General features: G+C 56.5%; 1 protein-coding gene across 5 annotated transcripts in view; it reads left to right on the top strand.

The window, feature by feature from the left end:
* The window catches only part of PRKAG2 (protein kinase AMP-activated non-catalytic subunit gamma 2), a 261,354-nt gene that overhangs the window by 60,297 nt on the left and 181,936 nt on the right, over window positions 1-19,121 (top strand). For all 5 annotated transcript variants that reach the window (XM_047094666.1, XM_047094665.1, XM_047094664.1 and 2 more), the window contains exon 2: window positions 16,092-16,163. In XM_047094666.1, coding sequence (XP_046950622.1) covers window positions 16,092-16,163 — 72 coding nt within the window. The remainder of the gene's footprint in view (window positions 1-16,091; window positions 16,164-19,121) is intronic.

Genomic DNA, 19,121 nt, shown 5'->3' with positions numbered 1-19,121 from the left:
TGTCTTTAAACCATGAAAACGGGGCAGTGGGCACCAACGATGACAGCAGAGAGCGGCCCTGGCAGCCCCGGTTTCCCCTCTGCCTGTGGGGGTCCTCTTTCTGCTCCCTGGACCTCCCCGAGGATGAGCTGCTCTCCCAGATCACCCCCACGGAGGTCCCGGAAGCTCAAAGTCCACCCACTCTGGGCACGGGGACCTGGGGCGTGAGGCCCTGTGCTTGGCGAGTGGAGGGAGGCACCCCCAGGGCCTCATAGATACAAAGGGCAGAGAGATACGTGGTCCAGAGGCTTCTAGGGCACACTGGTCGTGACCCCCAGTGAAAACAAGGGTCTGGCCTGGCTAAGGGACAGGCAATCCCAGGGGGTCCCCTGGCCTTTGGAATATCCCTACACGACCCGGTCCAGAATCCCCTGTGCTTTTTCAGCGAGAAATACAAGTCCCAAAGCATTCTAGCAGGGACCAGATGAGAAATTCGGAGGACACGCTCAGGACATGCTTCTTCGGAGCCCCATGCCGGCCCACGGGGAGGCACGGGTGGCCTGGGGACGCATGCTGCCCACGGGGACATCTCAGTGACCGGGTCCTCCGAGGAGATCATGGCTTTTAGCCCAATTCTTAGGATATGAAAAGCAGGCTTTTTTTTTTTTTTTTTTTTTTTTTTCTCTCCCTTCCTTGAAAAAGCAAAACCACAAACAACCCCGGTGTTTACCTGACTCCCTGCCGTGGCAGCAGCTGATCTAAAAGTTTCTGCTGTTCTGGTGACTTTGGCCTCCCGTCCGGCATTTTTCTTCCCTCCCCTACTTACATAACAAGCCCCTCCAGAACAGAATGGGCTTGTTGGCAGCAAAAAACAAAAAAACGAAAAACCTAGCAAATTCCTCGTTTGGATTCGTTCGCGCTGTGGTCTGTGGCCTTGAGGCCCCGGCCAGGAACCTTGAGTTTCTGGGTGCCCACTCGGTCTCCGGCCTGGCGCTGGGATTTGTCCATCCACTGCACACATTCTGAGGCTGCCTGGTGACTCGGGCTGGCACCTGCTTCCATCTGGAGCTAGAAGGCCCGAGACCTCACCCCTGGGTCCACACTGGCCGGCTCGGCCTAAGAGAGGGGACCTGGGCTCTCAGAACTTCCTGGCCCTCTTGCTGCCTAACCCCCTCATCTCCTCATTTATTTTCTCTGCCTGGAGGCCTTAGACAAGATCCACTTGGCCCAGAGTCTGGGCATGTGCAGCGCACCTGCTCCCCTGCCTTCCGGAAGTCCTGAGAGCCGTGGACGTGGGGTGAGGTGACCGCGCTCCAGGCCCTGTCCGCTAGTGGAGTGATGCACGAGCCTCCCGGGGAGCTGCAGGCAGGCCCCTCAGCCAGATTGCAGGCTCCCTTCTGTCTCCCGTTACGGAGGGCAGAGGGCGGGTGGCCTGGCCCAGTGTGATGGGTGCTCGATTGGCCATGGCGTTGAAGCCATCTCTAACCATTTCTCGCTCCTGCCTTTTTTCTTTTTTCGTTAATAGACCCGTTTTGAGCAGTTCTAGATTTACAGAACAGTTGTCCAGAAAGTACAGAGAATTCTCACACACCACCTTCCTCTCCCCCCGGCCGGTAGCCCCCATTGTTAACGACTTGCATTAGAGGTACGTTTGTTACAATCGATGAGCCTTTATGAATACGCGATTGTTAACTGAAGCCCAGAGGTGACCTTGGGCTCGCTCTTGGTGTGGTACGTTCTGTGGGTCTGGACACGTGTCAGGCTGACCATGACAGTGTCAGCCAGAGCCGGATGCCCTAAAAATGCCCGGGGCTCTGTCTCTTCTCCCTCCCCCAACCCCATGCTGGCTCTGACTTACTGGCGTTTGTCCTGGAGCCGGACCCCAGGCCGGGCGGGGGCAGCCCAACCCAGGTGTGTCGAAAGGATCCCTTTCGTCACAGGGCTGGGGAAGGGAATGGCCTAGAACGGAACTGGGGGTCTTGGCGGGCCCTTGGAGGATCTCTGGAGTTTGAGCCTGCACACCTCCTATCCCGTGAGGAAACTGAGGGCGATGTGGGTGTGAGTTTCCAGTTGGGGTGTGAGATGGGGTGTGAGTTTCCAGTTGACATAGTGGGTTGGGGGCCTGTCACAGAGGGGGCATAGGCCCAAGGCCCAATCAGCGGCTTTTCTTCTTCTTCTTTTTTTCTTCTGATTTTCTCATGTTGTTTTATTTTATTATTTTTTTAATTTATTTTTTTTATTTTGTTAAACGTATGTCCAAATTAGTTAGCGTCTACTGCAACAGTGATTTCAGGAGCGGCTTCCTTAGTGCCCCTCCCCATTTAGCCCATCCCCCCCCCCTCGCACAGCCCCTCCGGTAACCCTCAGTTTGTTCTCCGTATTTATGAGTCTCTTCTGTTTTGTCCCCCTCCATGGTTTTATATTATTTTTGTGTCCCTTCCCTTATGTTCATCTGTTTTGTCTCTTAAGGTCCGCATGTGAGTGAAGTCGTGTGATTTTTGTCTTTCTCTGACTAATTTCACTTAGCGTAATACCTCCAGTTCCATCCACGTAGTTGCAAATGGCAAGATTTCATTCTTTCTGATTGGCGAGTGATACTCCATTGTCTATATAAACCACATTGTCTTTATCCATTCATCCATCGATGGACATTTGGGCTCTTTCCGTACTTTGGCTCTCGTCGATAGTGCTGCTAGAAACATGGGGGTGCCTGTGTCCCTTTGAAACCTGTATCCCTTGGATAAATGCCTAGTAGTGCAATTGCTGGGTCGTAGGGTCATTCTATTTTTAGTTTTTTGAGGAACCTCCACACTGTTTTCCAGAGTGGCTGCACCAGCTTGCATTCCCACCGATCAGCGGCTTTTTTAAAACATATTTTTAATGGTTTTTTTTTTTTTTTGAGGAGGGGGGAGGAATAGAGAGAGGGAGAGAGAATCCCAAGCAGCCTCTGCATTGTCAGCACAGAGCCCAACGTGGGGCTAGAACTCATGAACCTCATGATCATGACCTGAGCTGAATCAGCTGCTTAACTGACCGAACCACTCAGGTGCCCCAGCTGCTTGCTTTCTTCTTTCTTTCTTTCTTTCTTTCTTTCTTTCTTTCTTTCTTTCTTTCTTTCTTTCTTTCTTTCTTTTCCTTCCTTCCTTCCTTCCTTCCTTCCTTCCTTCCTTCCTTCCTTCCTTCCTTCCTTTCCTTTCTTTTCTTCCTTTCTTTTTTTTTTCTGACAGCGAGAGCTAAATTAGTAAACAGGACCAAAAACTTCACTTTAAAAAGAGCTAGTTTACTTGGCCATTTTGAGTGTCATTAACTCGCCCGGTGGGCACCTCTGGCCCAGATGGGGTCCCTGGCACCCTCCGTGGTCGCGAGCGGCGATGAGGGTGCGGCGTGCTCCCAATGCAGTCCTGTTCCACCTGAAAACTCCGATTTCCCGCGTGGAGCTGTGGGGCATGTGCCCGACGCGGCCCCCAGCAGGTGCGGCCCTGGAAGGAAGTAGAAGCGGGCAGATACCAGCTCGCCGCCCCGCTGCCCCCACGTTGCTTCACCTGCTTTGGCAACTGGAGCCCCTCTGTGCGGAGCGCCCACCAGCCTTCGGTCAGCGGGACACCGAGGCTTCTGTGGCTCCGGAAGGTTCTCGGAGCGGCTGCTCACCCTGATGGCCGCGACGCAGGTGTGGAGGGTTCCGGGAAGTAACACATTCACACCACGCCGACGACCAACCGAGAAGCGCGCTTTGGAACAAGAGCTTTGGCGCCGGAGGAAAGATGCAGAAAGGCCAACACTGGAAAACGCCTCGTGCGTGGATCAGGGCTGACGTTCACCGCGGGCCCAGGACGGCCAGGCCCACGCCCCAGGCTTGCCTCGCAACGGGACTCCGTGAGGTAGTTTTGTTGTCACCTTGCGTAATAGAAACAGATGCTAGAGGGTCACCATCGGCTAAAAAGAGCGTAGTGTGACCGGAAGTTGCTAGAAGTTGCAATACCAGCATTTGGTTCGTGACTGTGCAAGGCGGCTTTGAGTCGAATGTCTCTGGGCGTCCATTACTCCCCCAGGGGCAGGAGGGGATTGATTGTTTTGGGAGATTTCTGAGAACTTTTCCAGCTGTAACATGCTCTCACTGCATCATTTCCCTGGATTTAGGTGTCAGGAGACCAGGGGGGCGTGCGTAGGCCTGGCCCACCCAGGGGGTGGGTATAGGTGCTGACAGAGACCACTCTGAGGGGGTCTCAATGGGGGGGGGGTTGCTCCCGTCTGGGTCTGGGGGTGGCAGGAGCCAGGCTGCCCATGCTGGGTAACAACAGCAGTGCCCACGGCTCACAGGGCAGGGGAGGGACGCACGGGGTTGGATAAGAGGGGAGGAGGGAAGGAGCTGCCCACCTCCCACGACAGTAGAGAGACGTGGTTCTCTGTCTCTTTACTCCGTGCCTATTTCTGGGTGCAAAATACGAGGGGAGGTCCGAAGGCTCCGACCAGGACAGACGCGCATTTTATTCTAGGTCTGTGTGTGCGTAATCAAAAAGTTTATGAAACAATGAAAGGCACCCTTATTGTGTTCTAATTCACATTTTTGTGGTTGTGTAATCAACTAGGTCGGTTTTATGATCCACTGATGGGTTTGGACTATTCGTTTGAAAACTGATCGTGGCCAGGGGACGCCTGGGCGGCCCAGTCGGTTAAGCGTCCGACTTCGGCTCAGGTCATGATCTCGCAGTTTGTGAGTTCGAGGCCCGCGTCGGGCTCTGTGCTGACCGCTCAGAGCCTGGAGCCTGTTTCAGATTCTGTGTCTCCCTCTCTCTGACCCTCCCCCACTCATGCTCTGTCTCTCTCTGTCTCAAAAATAAACATTAAAAAAAAAGAAAAAACTAGCAGCCAGGAGGAACAAATGAAAGCAGCTCCCTTCATTATGCCTAGTGCAGGAAGCCCTTGAATTCTTTTTGCGTCCTTGGTGTTGGCTGCTTACTCTGAACTCCTCGTATTTTTCAGTCCGTAACCTGGTGGCCCAGAGCAGGGGGGCGGGCGGCACAGCAAGCAGGATGGAGGGGAATTCTTGCGGGACCTGCAGAAAGGGGGGGGGCTCATTTGGTACATAGTGTTATCGATATGGACATTTCATACTCTGAAAATTCTGAGCCCCAAACCCTGCAGGTATCCGCTCAGCTCCTGGGCAGAGCCCCAGAGCCTCGCTGGGTAGGTGGTTGGGGGCAGAAATGAGGTCTCTCTGAGCCCTGATGCTCGTGCCAGATGCTCCTGCATAGGGCGTGTCTCAGAGCCAGCCAGCGGCACTGGGACCTTATGGAAATGTTCCCTGGGTGCCCAGTTCTACTCAGATTTATGATGCCCCTCTTGAAGTTTGGACCAAACCCGCCTGAATTCCCCTGCGGTGCCAAGCGTTGCTTGCGGGGGGCACCAGGCAGGGTGGGGGGCTCAGGTGTGACGGAGGGCCATTTGGGTCTGTGGGATGCACCCAGAAGCACCTCCACTTTCCCTCGTGGTTGGTTTTTCTGCTCCAGGAAGGGGACGTCAGAGTGTGGGAGCCCCGTAATTATAGTTCCCTAGCTGGCCAGGCAGTGTGTGGCCCCCACGGAGGGTTCAATGCCAAGGATAGCACAGTCTCGGTTGGTGGCTTGGCATTTCGTGTGTGAGTCAATAAAGCCTCTCCAGAAACCCAGACTTGGTCTTTTCAAACCCTATCTTAAGATTTGTCTCCGTAGAATAGTAAAATGTCAGGGCTGAAAACAGCGCTGGGATTAAGGGCTGTCCCTCCTGTCACAGATGGCTCCTGTGTTCAGTCTGCCCTTGCCTTCAGAAGGGCCCAGCGGTCCGAGGTAGCCCATTAGAACATCATTTCCTTTTCATAAGATCTGGGTGTTTCCTGCACTCTGAGCTGTGATCAGTCATTTACACCTCAGTATGAATGAGCTTATGAGCGCCTTTTCCAGTATCCGTTTCGTTTGGGGGAAAGACAGACTCCCGTTCGAGTCTCGCTGCGTGCCTGGCACTGTGGAGGAATGAGTCACTCAGGGGAACGAGACGAGGTCCTTGCTGTCAACCGGCTGCCGGTGTGGGAGGGACCAGGGCAGCGTGAGCAGGTGCCTGGGGGAAATTCGCACGACGCTCACCCGGCGAGTGACGCAAGAGTGACTGCTTTCATTTCGCAGGTGAGGCGTGAACAGATGAGGCTATGATGGGACAGCGGGGCTTTTCTGAGTCTGCTGCTCTCCTTCGCGTGTGGCACGTGTTCTCCAGGACAGTAAAAATAGGCCTGTTTGGGCTGTTTCCTGTTTTTCCACTCAACTCTGCTGGGATGGAAACCCTTTCCTATCCGTCTCTATCCCGCCTCCAGCTATTTTCTTTGGGGATTTCTTGTGGCGAAGTGAAGGCTCAGCTGTGTGTACAGAGCCCCCCTTCCCCCGAGTGGCCCCCCTCTCCTTCCCAGAGGCAGCCAAGATAATAGTATGTATATTATAAGGGTATGTAATATACCCTTAATACACACATCTATGTTATATGCCCTTAATATAAATGATTACAAATTAATACATTAGGTGCACATAATACATAATGTAGATGCACACACACACACACACACACACACACACACACACGAAGGGTTTTGTTTTAAGGACTTAGCTCATCTGTGGGGCTCTTGAGTCCTAAATCCACAGGGTGGGGTGACGGGTGGGAGTTCAGGCAGGAGCTGGTGCTGAGGTCTTGGGGCAGAATTCCTTCTAATTTTGAAAAGCTCAGCGTTTTTGGTTTTTTTGTTTGTTTGCTTTTTGAGAGAGTGAAAGAGAGAGAAGGTACATTAGTGCGTGCAAGCAAGGGAGGGGCAGAGAGAGGGAGAGGGAGACTCCCAAAGCAGGCTCCGTGCTGTCGGCACAGAGCCTGATGCGGGGCTCGATCCCATGACCGTGAGATCGTGGCTTGAGCCGAAATCAAGAGTCGGACGCTTAGTCGACCGAGCCCCCCGGGCGCCCCTGGGAACCTCAGGTTTTGCTCTAAGGGCAAAACTGGGCGATTGGGTGAAACCCACCCACGTCAGGGAGGGTCATCTCAGACCGTAGATGCTCATCATCTACAAGGACCTTCACGGCAACACCTCCACTGGTGGTCGATTGAGGCACTGGAGCCTCCGGCCCGGCCAAAGTGACAATAAAATTACGCATCGCAGATTCCCTGATGGCACTAGGTCGGCCGAGCCCAGAGCTCCCCCTTCTGTGACATCTCCCACCTCCCATCGCCAGGCTTGGGCAGGAAATACCCCCCGTGGAGATATGGATTGTTCTGGATTGAGGCAGCAACCTGCCACCACCCAGGTGGTCCCTGTGGGTAGCCCCCCCCCCCCATGGTAATGACCGAGCCTTCCTCCTGGCCGACCTGAGCCCACTCAGACCCCTGGAGCCTCCTCCCCACCCGCCCTCCCTCTTCCCTTCTTCCGGGAGGAGCCGGGGGCTCGGAGACGGCAAGAAACGGGGTTGATTCCAGCTCCTAATCCTCGGTGGTTAACAGAGAGAGGCTGGACTCAACCCGGCCTGGACATGTGTCTCTCAGGGGTCACTCTGGGGGCCCGAGTGAGGAGGGGCGGGGAGGGGACCCCGGGAATGTGGACCGGGGGCCCTCAGGCCTTCCAGAGCACCAGCCAGTTCCCTCTGCATGGCGTCCTCAGCCGTAAGGCCGGCGCCCGCGGGGCCCTTCCGAGCTTCCGTGTAGCAATAGTCGAGCAAAGGCTGCTTACGAGGCAGGACAAGGCCCAGCTGCCTCTTAAACAAGAGGAGACCAGGAGCAGCTGGCCCTTGGTAATCCCTCCCTCGAAGGGCTGCGCACGAGGTGTCTGTCACCCTGTCCTTCGCCGTGGGGAGGGGATCGGGCCTGCTGTCTCGTTACAAGGAGGGACAGCCAACGTCTGCAGAACCTTTGCAGCTTCGTTTCAGGCCGCGGTCGAGTGGAACGTGACAGGCCACCTGGGCTTTCCAGGTTGACAGTCGACCCGGGACGCGGCGGGGGGTGGGGGGTGGGGGTGTCCCGGTGATGCACCTGTGCCGTCCCCAGTCCCGAGGACAGGTGTGGCCCCCCGGCCAGTGGCCTCGCCTGACAGAGTGAAGAACCGAGGCTCCCGGAGGCTAAAACGAGGGGGAGTTCTGGAGAGAAAACGGTTTCCCGGCTGGTGCTTCTGTCGTGCCAAAGAAGCCGCCGGGCGAGGAACTGGGGACGGCCGCAGGACAGGGTAGTTCCTCAGCACAGGGCAGGGTCGGGCCGCCATGCTCCCGCCCCTCCTGGGGCCCAGGGCTCCTTTCTTTGGAGAAAGGCCAGCTCAGCGCAGCGGCCCAAGTACTTTCCTTGGCACCGAGGCCCCGGGGCAGCGGGTGGGGGAGCCCAAGCCAGCTGTCGAATCAGTCGGGACCCCCAGGTGGGGGGCATGGGGCAGGCAGGGTGGCTGCAGGCGGGAAAAGGAGTGGTTTTCTTGTCTTTTTTACATCGGGAAGCCTCTCCAACTGCAGTCAGGAACCACGATGTCCTCTGTGGAAAATCAAGAATTCTGGAACTTCTCCGAGAGTTAAGTTTAGGCTTTGCCGAATTTGGCCCCTGGCCCTCCCCTGTTGCCGAGTTCCAGCGATCCAGGGTTTGTTCCTTATTTTTCGGAGAGTGGTTATATAACGTGAATGTTTTCCAAAGGCCCCAACTGACCATGGCTCTGGTCGCCACCCCCCACGTTGGTACCAAGAACTGCCCGTTGGGCGGCTTTGAGGGATGGCGCCAACCCAGGCCATCTGGAGACACCTCACTCGGGCCTCCCACCTGAGGTGCTTGCCAAGGCCCTCACCGCAAGGGGTGAACTTCAAGCCACAGCAGATGAGACACAGACGAGGCTAAATCACGTGAGCAGCAGCCCTTGGCGTGACGGGGACGAGGAGAGTCGGGGACACGGGCGGGGCAGGCGCGTTCCGTGTGGAACCTGAGTGACCGAGGACCGGTGATTCTGAGGGTGCCGCTCACAGCTTTCCTGGAATCGTGCCAAGCATCCGTGAGGACGCGCCTGGCATTTGTGTCGATGACCCGGGTGCTTAAGATAGAGGGGCCTCAGAAACCAATGGAATAGACAGAAGGTTAGCACTTAGGAGGCAGAGGAAAGTCACGTCAAGATAGAAAGAAGTGTGGCTGGCTCATCGCCACCTCCTCTCTGAGGCATCAACGGGGAGCATGGCTGTGCCCTCGCCCCTCCGCAGGTGCAGCCCATGTTCATGGACACCCTGCCCCCAAACCCGGAGTTTCTAAGGCAGGGGAGATGACTTAGAAGCCTGAGAATAGAAGAAAATTATTTTCGTGACAAATAGAAGGTGAGAGGGTACATTTTACTTCTTTACGGGGTTCCTGGTCCCAGGATGACATTTAGTTCAGCGAGAAAAACCCAGACCGTGGGAGCTGAAAGGCGTCTTCTGGAATTATCCGGTTAATCACTCGTACTTGACAGATGAGAAGCTGAATGCAGATGTGTCTGAGATCCCCTCCCTCCCCCCCATCCAGAGCTGGGGCTGGAACTCAGCCTTCTGGCTCCTTCCTTGCACACGGGTCGTGTTCTTGCGTGCGGAGGGACGTGGGACCCGGCTGTGCCCATCCCCAGCCCTTCCCAAGCCTGGGGTGGCTCCAGATGTCGCTGGTGCCCTGTGTACTCGGGTCGGCTCAGTGGGAGCGGAGAATGAAAACCGTCCTAGATGTGTTCCTTCCTCAGTAGGAAACAGCCTGCTGCTAATTGCACAGGAATGTCCTATTGTGACCCTGATATTTAAAACCCCTGGCCGGCCCTCAGGTGCAGGCCACGGGCCCCTGACATTGGCAGCCTTTCTGTTTGTCCTGTCTTTGTGCCTTCGTCAGGACTGTTCCTGGGGTATCCCAGCTGCATCAACAAAGGAGTTTTGTAAGACCAAAAGGTCAGAACCGCACCCGATCGATACGCACTTACCTCGCACCTACGCTCGAGGCTAAAATATGAGTAAGACAGCCCCTGTCCTTCAGGGATTCATAAGTCAGTTGGGCACGGTATAAAATCCATTATCTTCTGGGGTTCGGGACGCGTGGCAGGGGACTGGCCCCCAAACTATGCGAAGCGTGGGCATGCCGGCATGTGGAGCGATGGCACTGGGTGATGGGACGCCGCTCTTTGCGACATCAGCGTGAGTTGCTTTTGATGAAGAGTAGGCCTTCAAGAGAAAGCATCATAAGCTGCCTTGGGGCTGAAGCGCTGAACCGTACAAACCCCCACTCCTCTTTCTTGTCCCCCGAGGTTCCGCTGTGCCAAGGATACTCAGTTTGCGTCTTCCCAGCATCTGATACCGAGTTGGGTTTTGTTCGCGGAGCTGAGCCATCGCAAGGAGGTGGTGGGATTGAGCGGAAAGAGCTCTGAGCGGGAGTGCATGGCCCCGGGGCTGCAGGGCCTGATTGCTACCGTCCGCCTGTCTGGCTCGGGCAAGTGGCTTAACCTCTCTGACCCTCAGTATCGTCATCTGTGGACTGGCATGGTACCGCTTGTCTTCCCTACTTGTATGGGCCGCCCTAAGGACCAGAGAGAGGTTTAACAAGGACACACTAAGGGCAGATTAATAACAGCTCTGTTGCCGATACCTTTTTTGCGGTAGAATGTTGGCTTTTGCCTGAATTTCTGAAGAGGGTAGGGATGGGGCTGTGGGGGTTAAGTGAGCTATTTTTTTTTAATGGTTATATATTTTTGAGAGAGAGAGAGTATGAGCAGGCGAGGGGCAGAGAGGGGTGGTGTGTAGGTGGGGGGGACAGAGGAGCTATCAGCACAGAAACTGAGGCAGGGCTTGAATCCACGAACCATGAGATCGTGACCTGAGCTGAAGTCGGACACTTAACTGACTGAGCCACCCACGCACCCCTAAATGAGCTACTTTTTAAAAAAAATTTTTTTTAACATTTGTTTATTTTTGAGACAGGGAGAGACAGAGCATGAACGGGGGGAGGGTCAGAGAGAGAGGGAGACACAGAATCCGAAGCAGGCTCCGGGCTCCGAGCTGTCGGCACAGAGCCCGACGCGGGGCTCGAACTCACGAACTGCGAGAGGATGACCTGAGCCGAAGTCGGACGCTCAACCGACTGAGCCCCCCAGGCGCGCCTCCTAAATGAGCTACTTTTAAGGTCAGCTCACATCTCAGCGATTTTTCCAAACTTAGGTCTTTTCTCTTTTATCCTTATGCTTTCCCGACAGGCGACTTTATCAGCCCAAATCCTGAAAATTCACTTTGCCCAGAGACCCTGGCAGTGGTCTCCAGAGCCTGCGGTCAAGGTCTAGGCTATAGCGTGTGCGGCTGATGACGATCCCAGAGTCTCTTGGCCGCAACCAGGTCTTAAATGTCTCCTAGCGCCTCGACATGGCCCAGCAAAGTGCCCACCTGGCACCGCGGGCGGCCTGACCGGCTGGCAGACCAGAAACGGAGGTTCAGGGACGGCGAGGAGAAGAGAAATCGGTGAGGAAAGGGTGAGGCTCTGGTGGGAATTTAAAATTTCGAAAGCCCGTAAACGGGAAGTTCCAGGAGCCTGAACCTTCTGGAATGTCAGCTGAGCTCGGAGGCCAGGCCTCCCGTTATTCCACCAGCTGATAGCCTTGTGGCCGCAGTTGCAGTTCGAGATTTTTCCCATGCCTGGTCTCCCAGGTGTGTGCTGTTTCTTGGGGAGCTCTGAGAGATGAGAGCCAAGATTAGCGTCATGGAATGTGGGGCGGAGGAACCTTCCAGCAAAGCCCGCCACTCATGCCAAGGGACTTCCCTGTAGGGATGCTTGACTGAGCAGACACACTGCAGCGGTCGGATGGCTTGGGACTTCCGTGAGCTCCCCCTGGTCAGAAATAGGGGCGGGGGACCCGCTGCGGCCCCTCCTGGCGGCCCCCCGTGGCCACGGGCCACCTGCGCCAGGAGCCGGCCCAGCATTCTGGTCTCTCCCCTTCCCAGACCGTCTTAACGTGAGTCCTTTAGCCACTGGGGCCTCAGTCGCTAGAGCGTGATGGTTCCACAAGGAACAAATGAGTGTTTGTGCGAAGGCTTCTGCGTGTGGAGACCGCCGTACTGCACAAATGTTGGAGGGTAATGATTATTTGAAACCGGAGAGGAATGTACTCATTAAAACAGGAGATAAGCATCCCACACCGTGTTCCTGCTCACTTCCCAGGGAATTGCAGCTGCGTGGGGCCTGCTCGTGGGCACAGACTGCGTGCCCCCCCCTCCCCCCCCCCCCCGCTGGCTGCCCAGGGGAGGGGGTGCTGATCCGAACGGTGCCGTGTGCCCGCTGCGCGCCGGGCAAGTGCAGGGCGGAGAGTGGGACTAGCTTTCCCCTTGCCCCTGATGAACGCAAAGCCTAGTTAGAGAAACAGACTCGTAAACGATCCTAATACGGCACGCCAAGTCCCGTCGTATAGGTTAGGAGTTCACCGTGTGAACCAGGATTGGGGGTGGCGGGGGGCGGGAAGACCAGTAAAGCCCAGAGCGGGTGAGGAGCTGGGGACATTTGGAGACTGGCAGCCAGCACTGGCCATTCACGCACGGCCCTGGGCCAGGCTCTGTGCTAGAGGCCAGCGCTGTCCTGGAGGGACTAGAGTGAAGCAGGGTCTGTTCTCCTGGGAGGGGGTGGACAGCGGCCAAAGAGCAGCCTCGAAGTGAGGTGTGTGAGGAGTTGAGACGGCGTTCCAGACCGCGTCCACAGACACGCGGCCGCGATTGGAAAAACCAGCCTGCCTGAGACCTTGCTGAAGGGAGACGGGGTTTTAAAAGCACATCAGAAACAAGGCTGCAGAGAAGCACATCAGAAACAAGGCCGCGGAGGTCGGCGGATCCACGGGGCCCGGTCTGGAGACTGCAGGGCCCGGACGAGGGCTCCTGACCGTGGCTCCTCCCGGCCGTCACCTGTGGCCCTCCACCCGGGCTGCCGGCCCAATCACCGAGATGCCTGGACCGCACCATCGATGGATCAACTCCCTTCCACGGCGGGACCCAAGCTCCCCAAGTGCAACCAGGCCCGAGACCACGGACCTCAACACCAGGGAGGCTGAGTCTGGAATCTGCACGCGTAAGAGCTCATCGGCACTCACTGGTCAACCAGGGGTGGGAGCCATTGCCGAGTCCCTGGGGTGCCAGGGGAGAGGCCGGCATAATGAGACCCATGTTTTCAGGGATCACTCTTCAAGCAGAGATTTGGAGATGGCCTGAAGGGGGTGGGGCTGAAGGTCTCAGAGAACAATTAGGCAGCCCCAGAGAGAGCTGGGGGAGGAGGGTACAGACCTGGACCCCAGCAGCAAGAAGGGTGGCGGGGACAGAATGGGTTACAAGAAAGCCTGGGTATACAGGGGCGCCTGGGGTGGCTCAGTTGGTTCGGCGTCCGACTTCGGCTCGGGTCATGACCTCACTGTTCACGGGTTCGAGCCCCGCGTCGGGCTCTGTGCTGACAGCTCGGAGCCTGGAGCCCGTTTCGGAGTCTGCGTCTCCCTCTCTCTCTGCCCCTCCCCTGCTTGCGCTCTGTTTCTCTCTCAAAAATAAATGGATGTTAGAAAAAAAAGAAGAAGAACAAAGTGAGATGTTTCACAGTTCCTGATCTCAAACTTACTACAGAGTCGTAGTCATTGAATCAACGTGATACCAGCACGAAGACAGACGTGCGGCCCCCTGAGATAGAATACAAAGCCCAGAAGAAACCCTCACATGTGTGGCCAAGCTGAGATGTGTAGCAAAAGTGCCAACGCCATTCAGTGGGAAAAGACCGTCTTTTCTTTCATTTTTTAAATGTTTACTTATTTTTGAGTGAGGGAAAGAGCGCACGCGGGGCAGGGGCGGAGAGAGCGGGGGACAGAGGATCCGAAGCGGGCTCTGGGCTGACAGCAGCGAGCCCGACGCAGGGCCCGGACTCACGAACCAGGAGATCATGACGTGAGCCGATGTCAGATCCTCAACTGACTGAGCCACCCGGATGCCCCTCTTTCTTTCTTTCTTTCTTTTTTTTTTTTTTATTAATTTTTGGAGAACCAGAGAGAAACCATGAGAGGGGGAGGGGGAGCGAGAGAGGGAGAGGGAGAATCCCAAGCAGGCTCTGTGCTGTCGCTGCAGAGCCCGACTCAGGGCTCGATCCCACAAACGGTGAGACCAGGACCTGAGCTGAAATCAACCGGCTGAGCCACCCAGGGGCCCGAAGGGCAGTCTTTTGGATGCATGGTGCTGGGAACATGAATATACCTCTGGAAAACAAGGAAGGTGGGCCCTCACCTTAGACCATAGAGAAAATCTGACTCAGAACGGGCCTCAGACCTCAGTATAACAGCTACACCTAGAAAAGGCTTAGGAGACAACACTAACAACAACAGGGGAAGAGACGCTTGACATTGGATTTGGCAGCAAAGTCTTCATCATGTCACCAAAAGCACATGCAACAAAGTCAAAACAGATAGATCGGACGACCTCAAAGTTACGAGTTTCTGGGCATCAAAGGACCCGATCGCCAGGGTGCAAAGGCAACCTACAGGATGGGAGAAAATACGCACAAAGCATCCATCTGACAGAAGGCTGGCGTCCAGAATGCATAAAGAACTCCCACCAATTCACCAGCAAACAACCTGGTTAATAAATGGCCAAAGGACTTCCTGAGCAGACATCTTTCCAAAGAAGAGGGAACACCCGTCTCCAAATACAGTCACGTTCTGAGGTTCTGGGAGTTAGAACTCCATCCCGCGGGTTTGGGGGAGGGGGACGTGATTCAACACCTATGCTCACGGCAGCGTTTCTCCATAGCTACAAGGCACAAGCAACGCAAGGGTCCCCTGACAGTTGAACGGATAGGCAAAATGCGGCCCGTCCATACAATGGAGCGTTATTCACTTTTTAAATGTGTATTTATTTATTTTTAGAGCGAGAGGGAGTGTGCGTGCATGTGAGCAGGGGGAGGGGATGAGAGAGAGGAGAGAGAGTACCCCACCGTCAGTGCAGACCCCGATGCGGGGATCGATCCCACGACCTCAAGATCACGATCTGAGCTGAAATCAGGAGTCAGACGCTCAATGGCCCGAGCCACCCAGGCGCGCCTGTTATTCACCTTTAAAAGGAAAGAAACTCTGACACCGGCTACAACATCTGAAATAATCTAGTCACAGAAGCAGGGCAAATACTGCATGATTCCACCTACGCGAGGTACTGGCGTAGTCAGATTTATAGAGACACAGTGTAGGATGCTGGGTGCCAGGCGCTGGGGGAAGGGATGGGGAGTTGTCTCACGAGGACAGAGTTTCCTTTTGCAAGATGAGAAGGGTCGGGGGACGGATGGTGGTGATGACTGCGCGGTGTGAATGCACCTAACGCTCCCAAGCTCCCGCAAAGTGGTTAAGATCGTAAGTCCTGTGTTATGTGTATGGTGCCACAACGAAAAAGGGAAAAAAGAAAGGTTAAGGACACAGGCAAGTTCTCCTGCTGGACTTCCCATGTGGGGCTTCTTCCCGGGGTGTGAGGGCATCCGTCAGGTGAGACCAGGGGAAGGAGCAGAGCTGAGAGTGGAGTGATGCCGCGTGTGGGTCCCTGCCGCCCCTCTGTGCCACCGTGCCACCCGGCTTCACTGAGCACTGCGCCCCAGCCGCCAGCCCGGCTCTCCCCGCCACCAGCCCCCATCATCTCTCCAGGAAGACGCGCGTCCTGGACCCCTTCCGCGAGCCCCACATTCTGTGTCCTGACACGAGGTCCTGTCCCATCAGCCTTTCCCCAGGGCACTGAGAGTCCTGCCCTCCACGGCCGTTTTCATCCTGGGGCACTTTCCCTCCTGCCTCTAGTCCCAGCCTCTTCTCCCCACCCCTTCCCCGGGGTGGTGGGGGGCAGTGGCCTTCTGTTCTGGAAAGGAATGTGAGCGTGTTCTCCTGCGGGACGTGCTTCTGGATATCCCTCCCGATCTTAGAGGGAGCTGGCATGTGGTGCCCCGTCCTCTGTCTCCGCTTACATCCACACCCCTCCCTCGTGGTCCGTATTTACGGAGGACTTAGGAGGGGGTGGTGATGCACACACAGAGTCAGTGAGGCCCCTGGATGAGGCCGGGTGGGCACCCGAGGGCCACTCCGCTGACCACATGCTCTCTTTCCATCCTAGGACCTGAGTTCCTTTGCCATGCCTCTCCTGGACGGAGACCTGGAGAGCTCAGAAAAGCATGCTTCTCGTAAGGTAAGCCACCTTTCTCACAACATCTCCCGGCTCACCTGGGGTGCCACTGAGGCGGGACCCCCTCGGTGAGAGCCCAAGACAAACGTCCGCCTGCACATCCACCCGTGCTCCCACATGCACATCTACTGTGCTCCCACCCACTCATCCGCTTGTATTCCCACCTGCTCATCCATCGGTGCTCCCACCTGCACATCCACCTGTGCTCCCACCTGCACATCCACTGTCCTCCCACTTGTTCATCCACTTGTATTCCCACCTGCTCATCCATCAGTGGTCCCACCTGCTCATCCATCAGTGCTCCCACCTGCACATCCATCTGTGCTCCCACCTGCACATCCACTGTGCTCCCACCCATTCATCCGCTTGTATTCCCACCTGCTCATCCATCGGTGCTCCCACCTGCACATCCACTGTGCTCCCACTTGTTCATCCACTTGTATTCCCACCTGCTCATCCATCAGTGTTCCCACCTGCTCATCCATCAGTGCTCCCACCTGCACATCCATCTGTGCTCCCACCTGCACATCTACTGTGCTCCCACCCATTCATCCGCTTGTATTCCCACCTGCTCATCCATCGGTGCTCCCACCTGCACATCCACCTGTGCTCCCACCTGCACATCCACTGTCCTCCCACTTGTTCATCCACTTGTATTCCCACCTGCTCATCCATCAGTGTTCCCACCTGCTCATCCATCAGTGCTCCCACCTGCACATCTACCTGTGCTCCCACCTGCACACCCACTGTGCTCCCACCCGTTCATCTGCTTGTATTCCCACCTGCTCATCCATCGGTGCTCCCACCTGCACATCCACTAATACTTCCACCTGCTCATCCACCCACACTCCCACCTGCACATGTACCTGTGCTCCCACATGCCCATCCATTCATGCTCCCACCTGCACATCCACTGTGCTCCTACCTGCTCATCCATTTGTATTCCCACCTGCTCATCCATCAGTACTCCCACCTGCACATCTACCTGTGCTCCCACCCGCACATCCACTGTGCTCCCACTTGTTCATCCGCTTGTATTCCCACCTGCTCATCCATCAGTGCTCCCACCTGCACATCCACTGTGCTTCCACCCGTTCATCCGCTTGTATTCCCACCTGCTCGTCCATCGGTGCTCCCACCTGCACATCCACTAATACTTCCACCTGCTCATCCACCCACACTCCCACCTGCACATGCACCTGTGCTCCTACATGCAGTCCCCGCTGCTTACCCGCTGGTGCACCTGGCCGCTGCTGGGATGACCCACCTCACCTGGCCATGCCCCTCACACTTGCGGCTCTCTAATTTGAGAGTCTCCTGGGCTTTTTTCCTTTCTCTCCTCCCTCTGGGTTCAGCCATGCCCCCCCGCTTGTCTCCCCAAAGGAGTCCGAGATAATGTGGAAGATCAATAAGCAAAGAGAAGAGGCTCTTTCTCTTTATCAATATCAATATCTTTATCAGTATCAATAAATGGGAGATTCGGAGACCATCCGTGGCTTTCAGCTCGTCCCGTCACGGACAGGCCCCCCCTCCCCCGCCCTCCGTTCTGGGTGTCCGTCCTTCCCTTTGGTCTCCTGGCCACTTCTCCTTGCCTCTGTCTAGCTCACTGCCAACCCTGCCCCGCTGGTCAGCCGGTGTCTCGGCAAGGCTGACGGCCGTGTGGGGTCAGGCCGCCGACAAGAAGCCTGTATCCCGTGAGCGTCAGTGGGCGCGCGGCGCGAAAGGGGAGGTCGAGGCGGCCGGCCGTCGGGAGCGAGGGTGGGGCAGAGAGCTGGGCAGCAAGTTCTTCCTGGGCCCTGTTACCCACGGCCCCGGGGCGGGGAAGGGACCTCAGGAGGGGCCCGGCCACACGGGTGCCGTGGGCAGTGTCTTGGCACGGATGTACCGGGCCGCACGACTCCGGCTCTGGGTACAGCCCGGGGTTGGGGCCGGAGCTCCAGGGCGGAGGGCTAGCCTGTTCTCTAAGCATTTTGAATTGCACACAGTTAAGGCAGCATAGCCTGGTTTAGGCCTGCGGGGTTCCGCTGGCCTCAGCTCCCTGTCCCGACCGAACCAACGACCTGATTAGCGGTCACCGTGGCCCAGCCCGAAGAGCCCCTCAGAGGATGCCCTCAGGAAGGAGCCACGGAGTTCATAGCCCGGAAGGGCACGGTCTGCGGCTGCAGGGCGGGTCTTCCTCCTCGCAGGGGTTGGACGCCAGGAAGCCCGTCCTCGAGGTGAAAAATCTGAGGCGGAACCTTGCATGCGGTGAAGATACACGGCGAGGACTGAGGCCTCACCCAGCCCGGCCGGCCCCCACTTTGGTGGCTCCCAGAGGGTTCCAGAGCAAAGTCATTGTCACAAATGCACGACTTGGGAGCGGAAAGGGACCGTGAGGGTTTATTGCACCCCCAGCGTGTCCTTGGAATGCCGGGGGACATTGGCAATGGTGACGTCTGGGACATGGGCCTCCACAGCCCATGGCCTGGCTGGGAGAGGAGGTCCGGACTCCCGAGAAGGTAGTGAATTGTTCCAGATGGTCTGACAAGGGCACGGGACACGGAGGGACCGGAGTGCTGGTTAGCTGGGAAGGCGCTTCTCCCCTACATCTGTGGCCCGATGTAGCCTGGAGACAGGCCTCGGATGGAAGGCGTGACAGAAGAACGTGGACAGGGCGGGGCGCTTGGGATTCCCGCTGATCCTGATTCCCGAAGGCCATCCCTCGGTCTCCCCCTGCCACCCTCACCCCGTCCCTGGAGGGCAGGCGTTCCCTCCCCCGACCTCGAACCCTGGCAATCCTCCTTTCGATTAGACTCCAGTAACCTCGAATTGTTTGGACATAAGGTCGGCCTTTCTGAGAAGCAGAGTTAGGCCACTGCTGAGAAGTTTCCAAAATGCCTTGGGAGGGCTGCCCTCCTCCCCTGCCTGATTCTGCCCCTTCGTGTTAGCAATCCAGTTCCAAGCGTAGACACCCCTGTGAAG

Source organism: Lynx rufus, unplaced genomic scaffold, assembly GCF_022079265.1.
Source record: "Lynx rufus isolate CCGP_SWC_20201006 ecotype Redwood Valley unplaced genomic scaffold, mLynRuf1.p SCAF_4, whole genome shotgun sequence".
Taxonomy (NCBI): Eukaryota; Metazoa; Chordata; class Mammalia; order Carnivora; family Felidae; genus Lynx; species Lynx rufus.
Note: the sequence above shows the minus strand (reverse complement) of the source record. Positions and strands in the feature narration are given on the sequence as shown.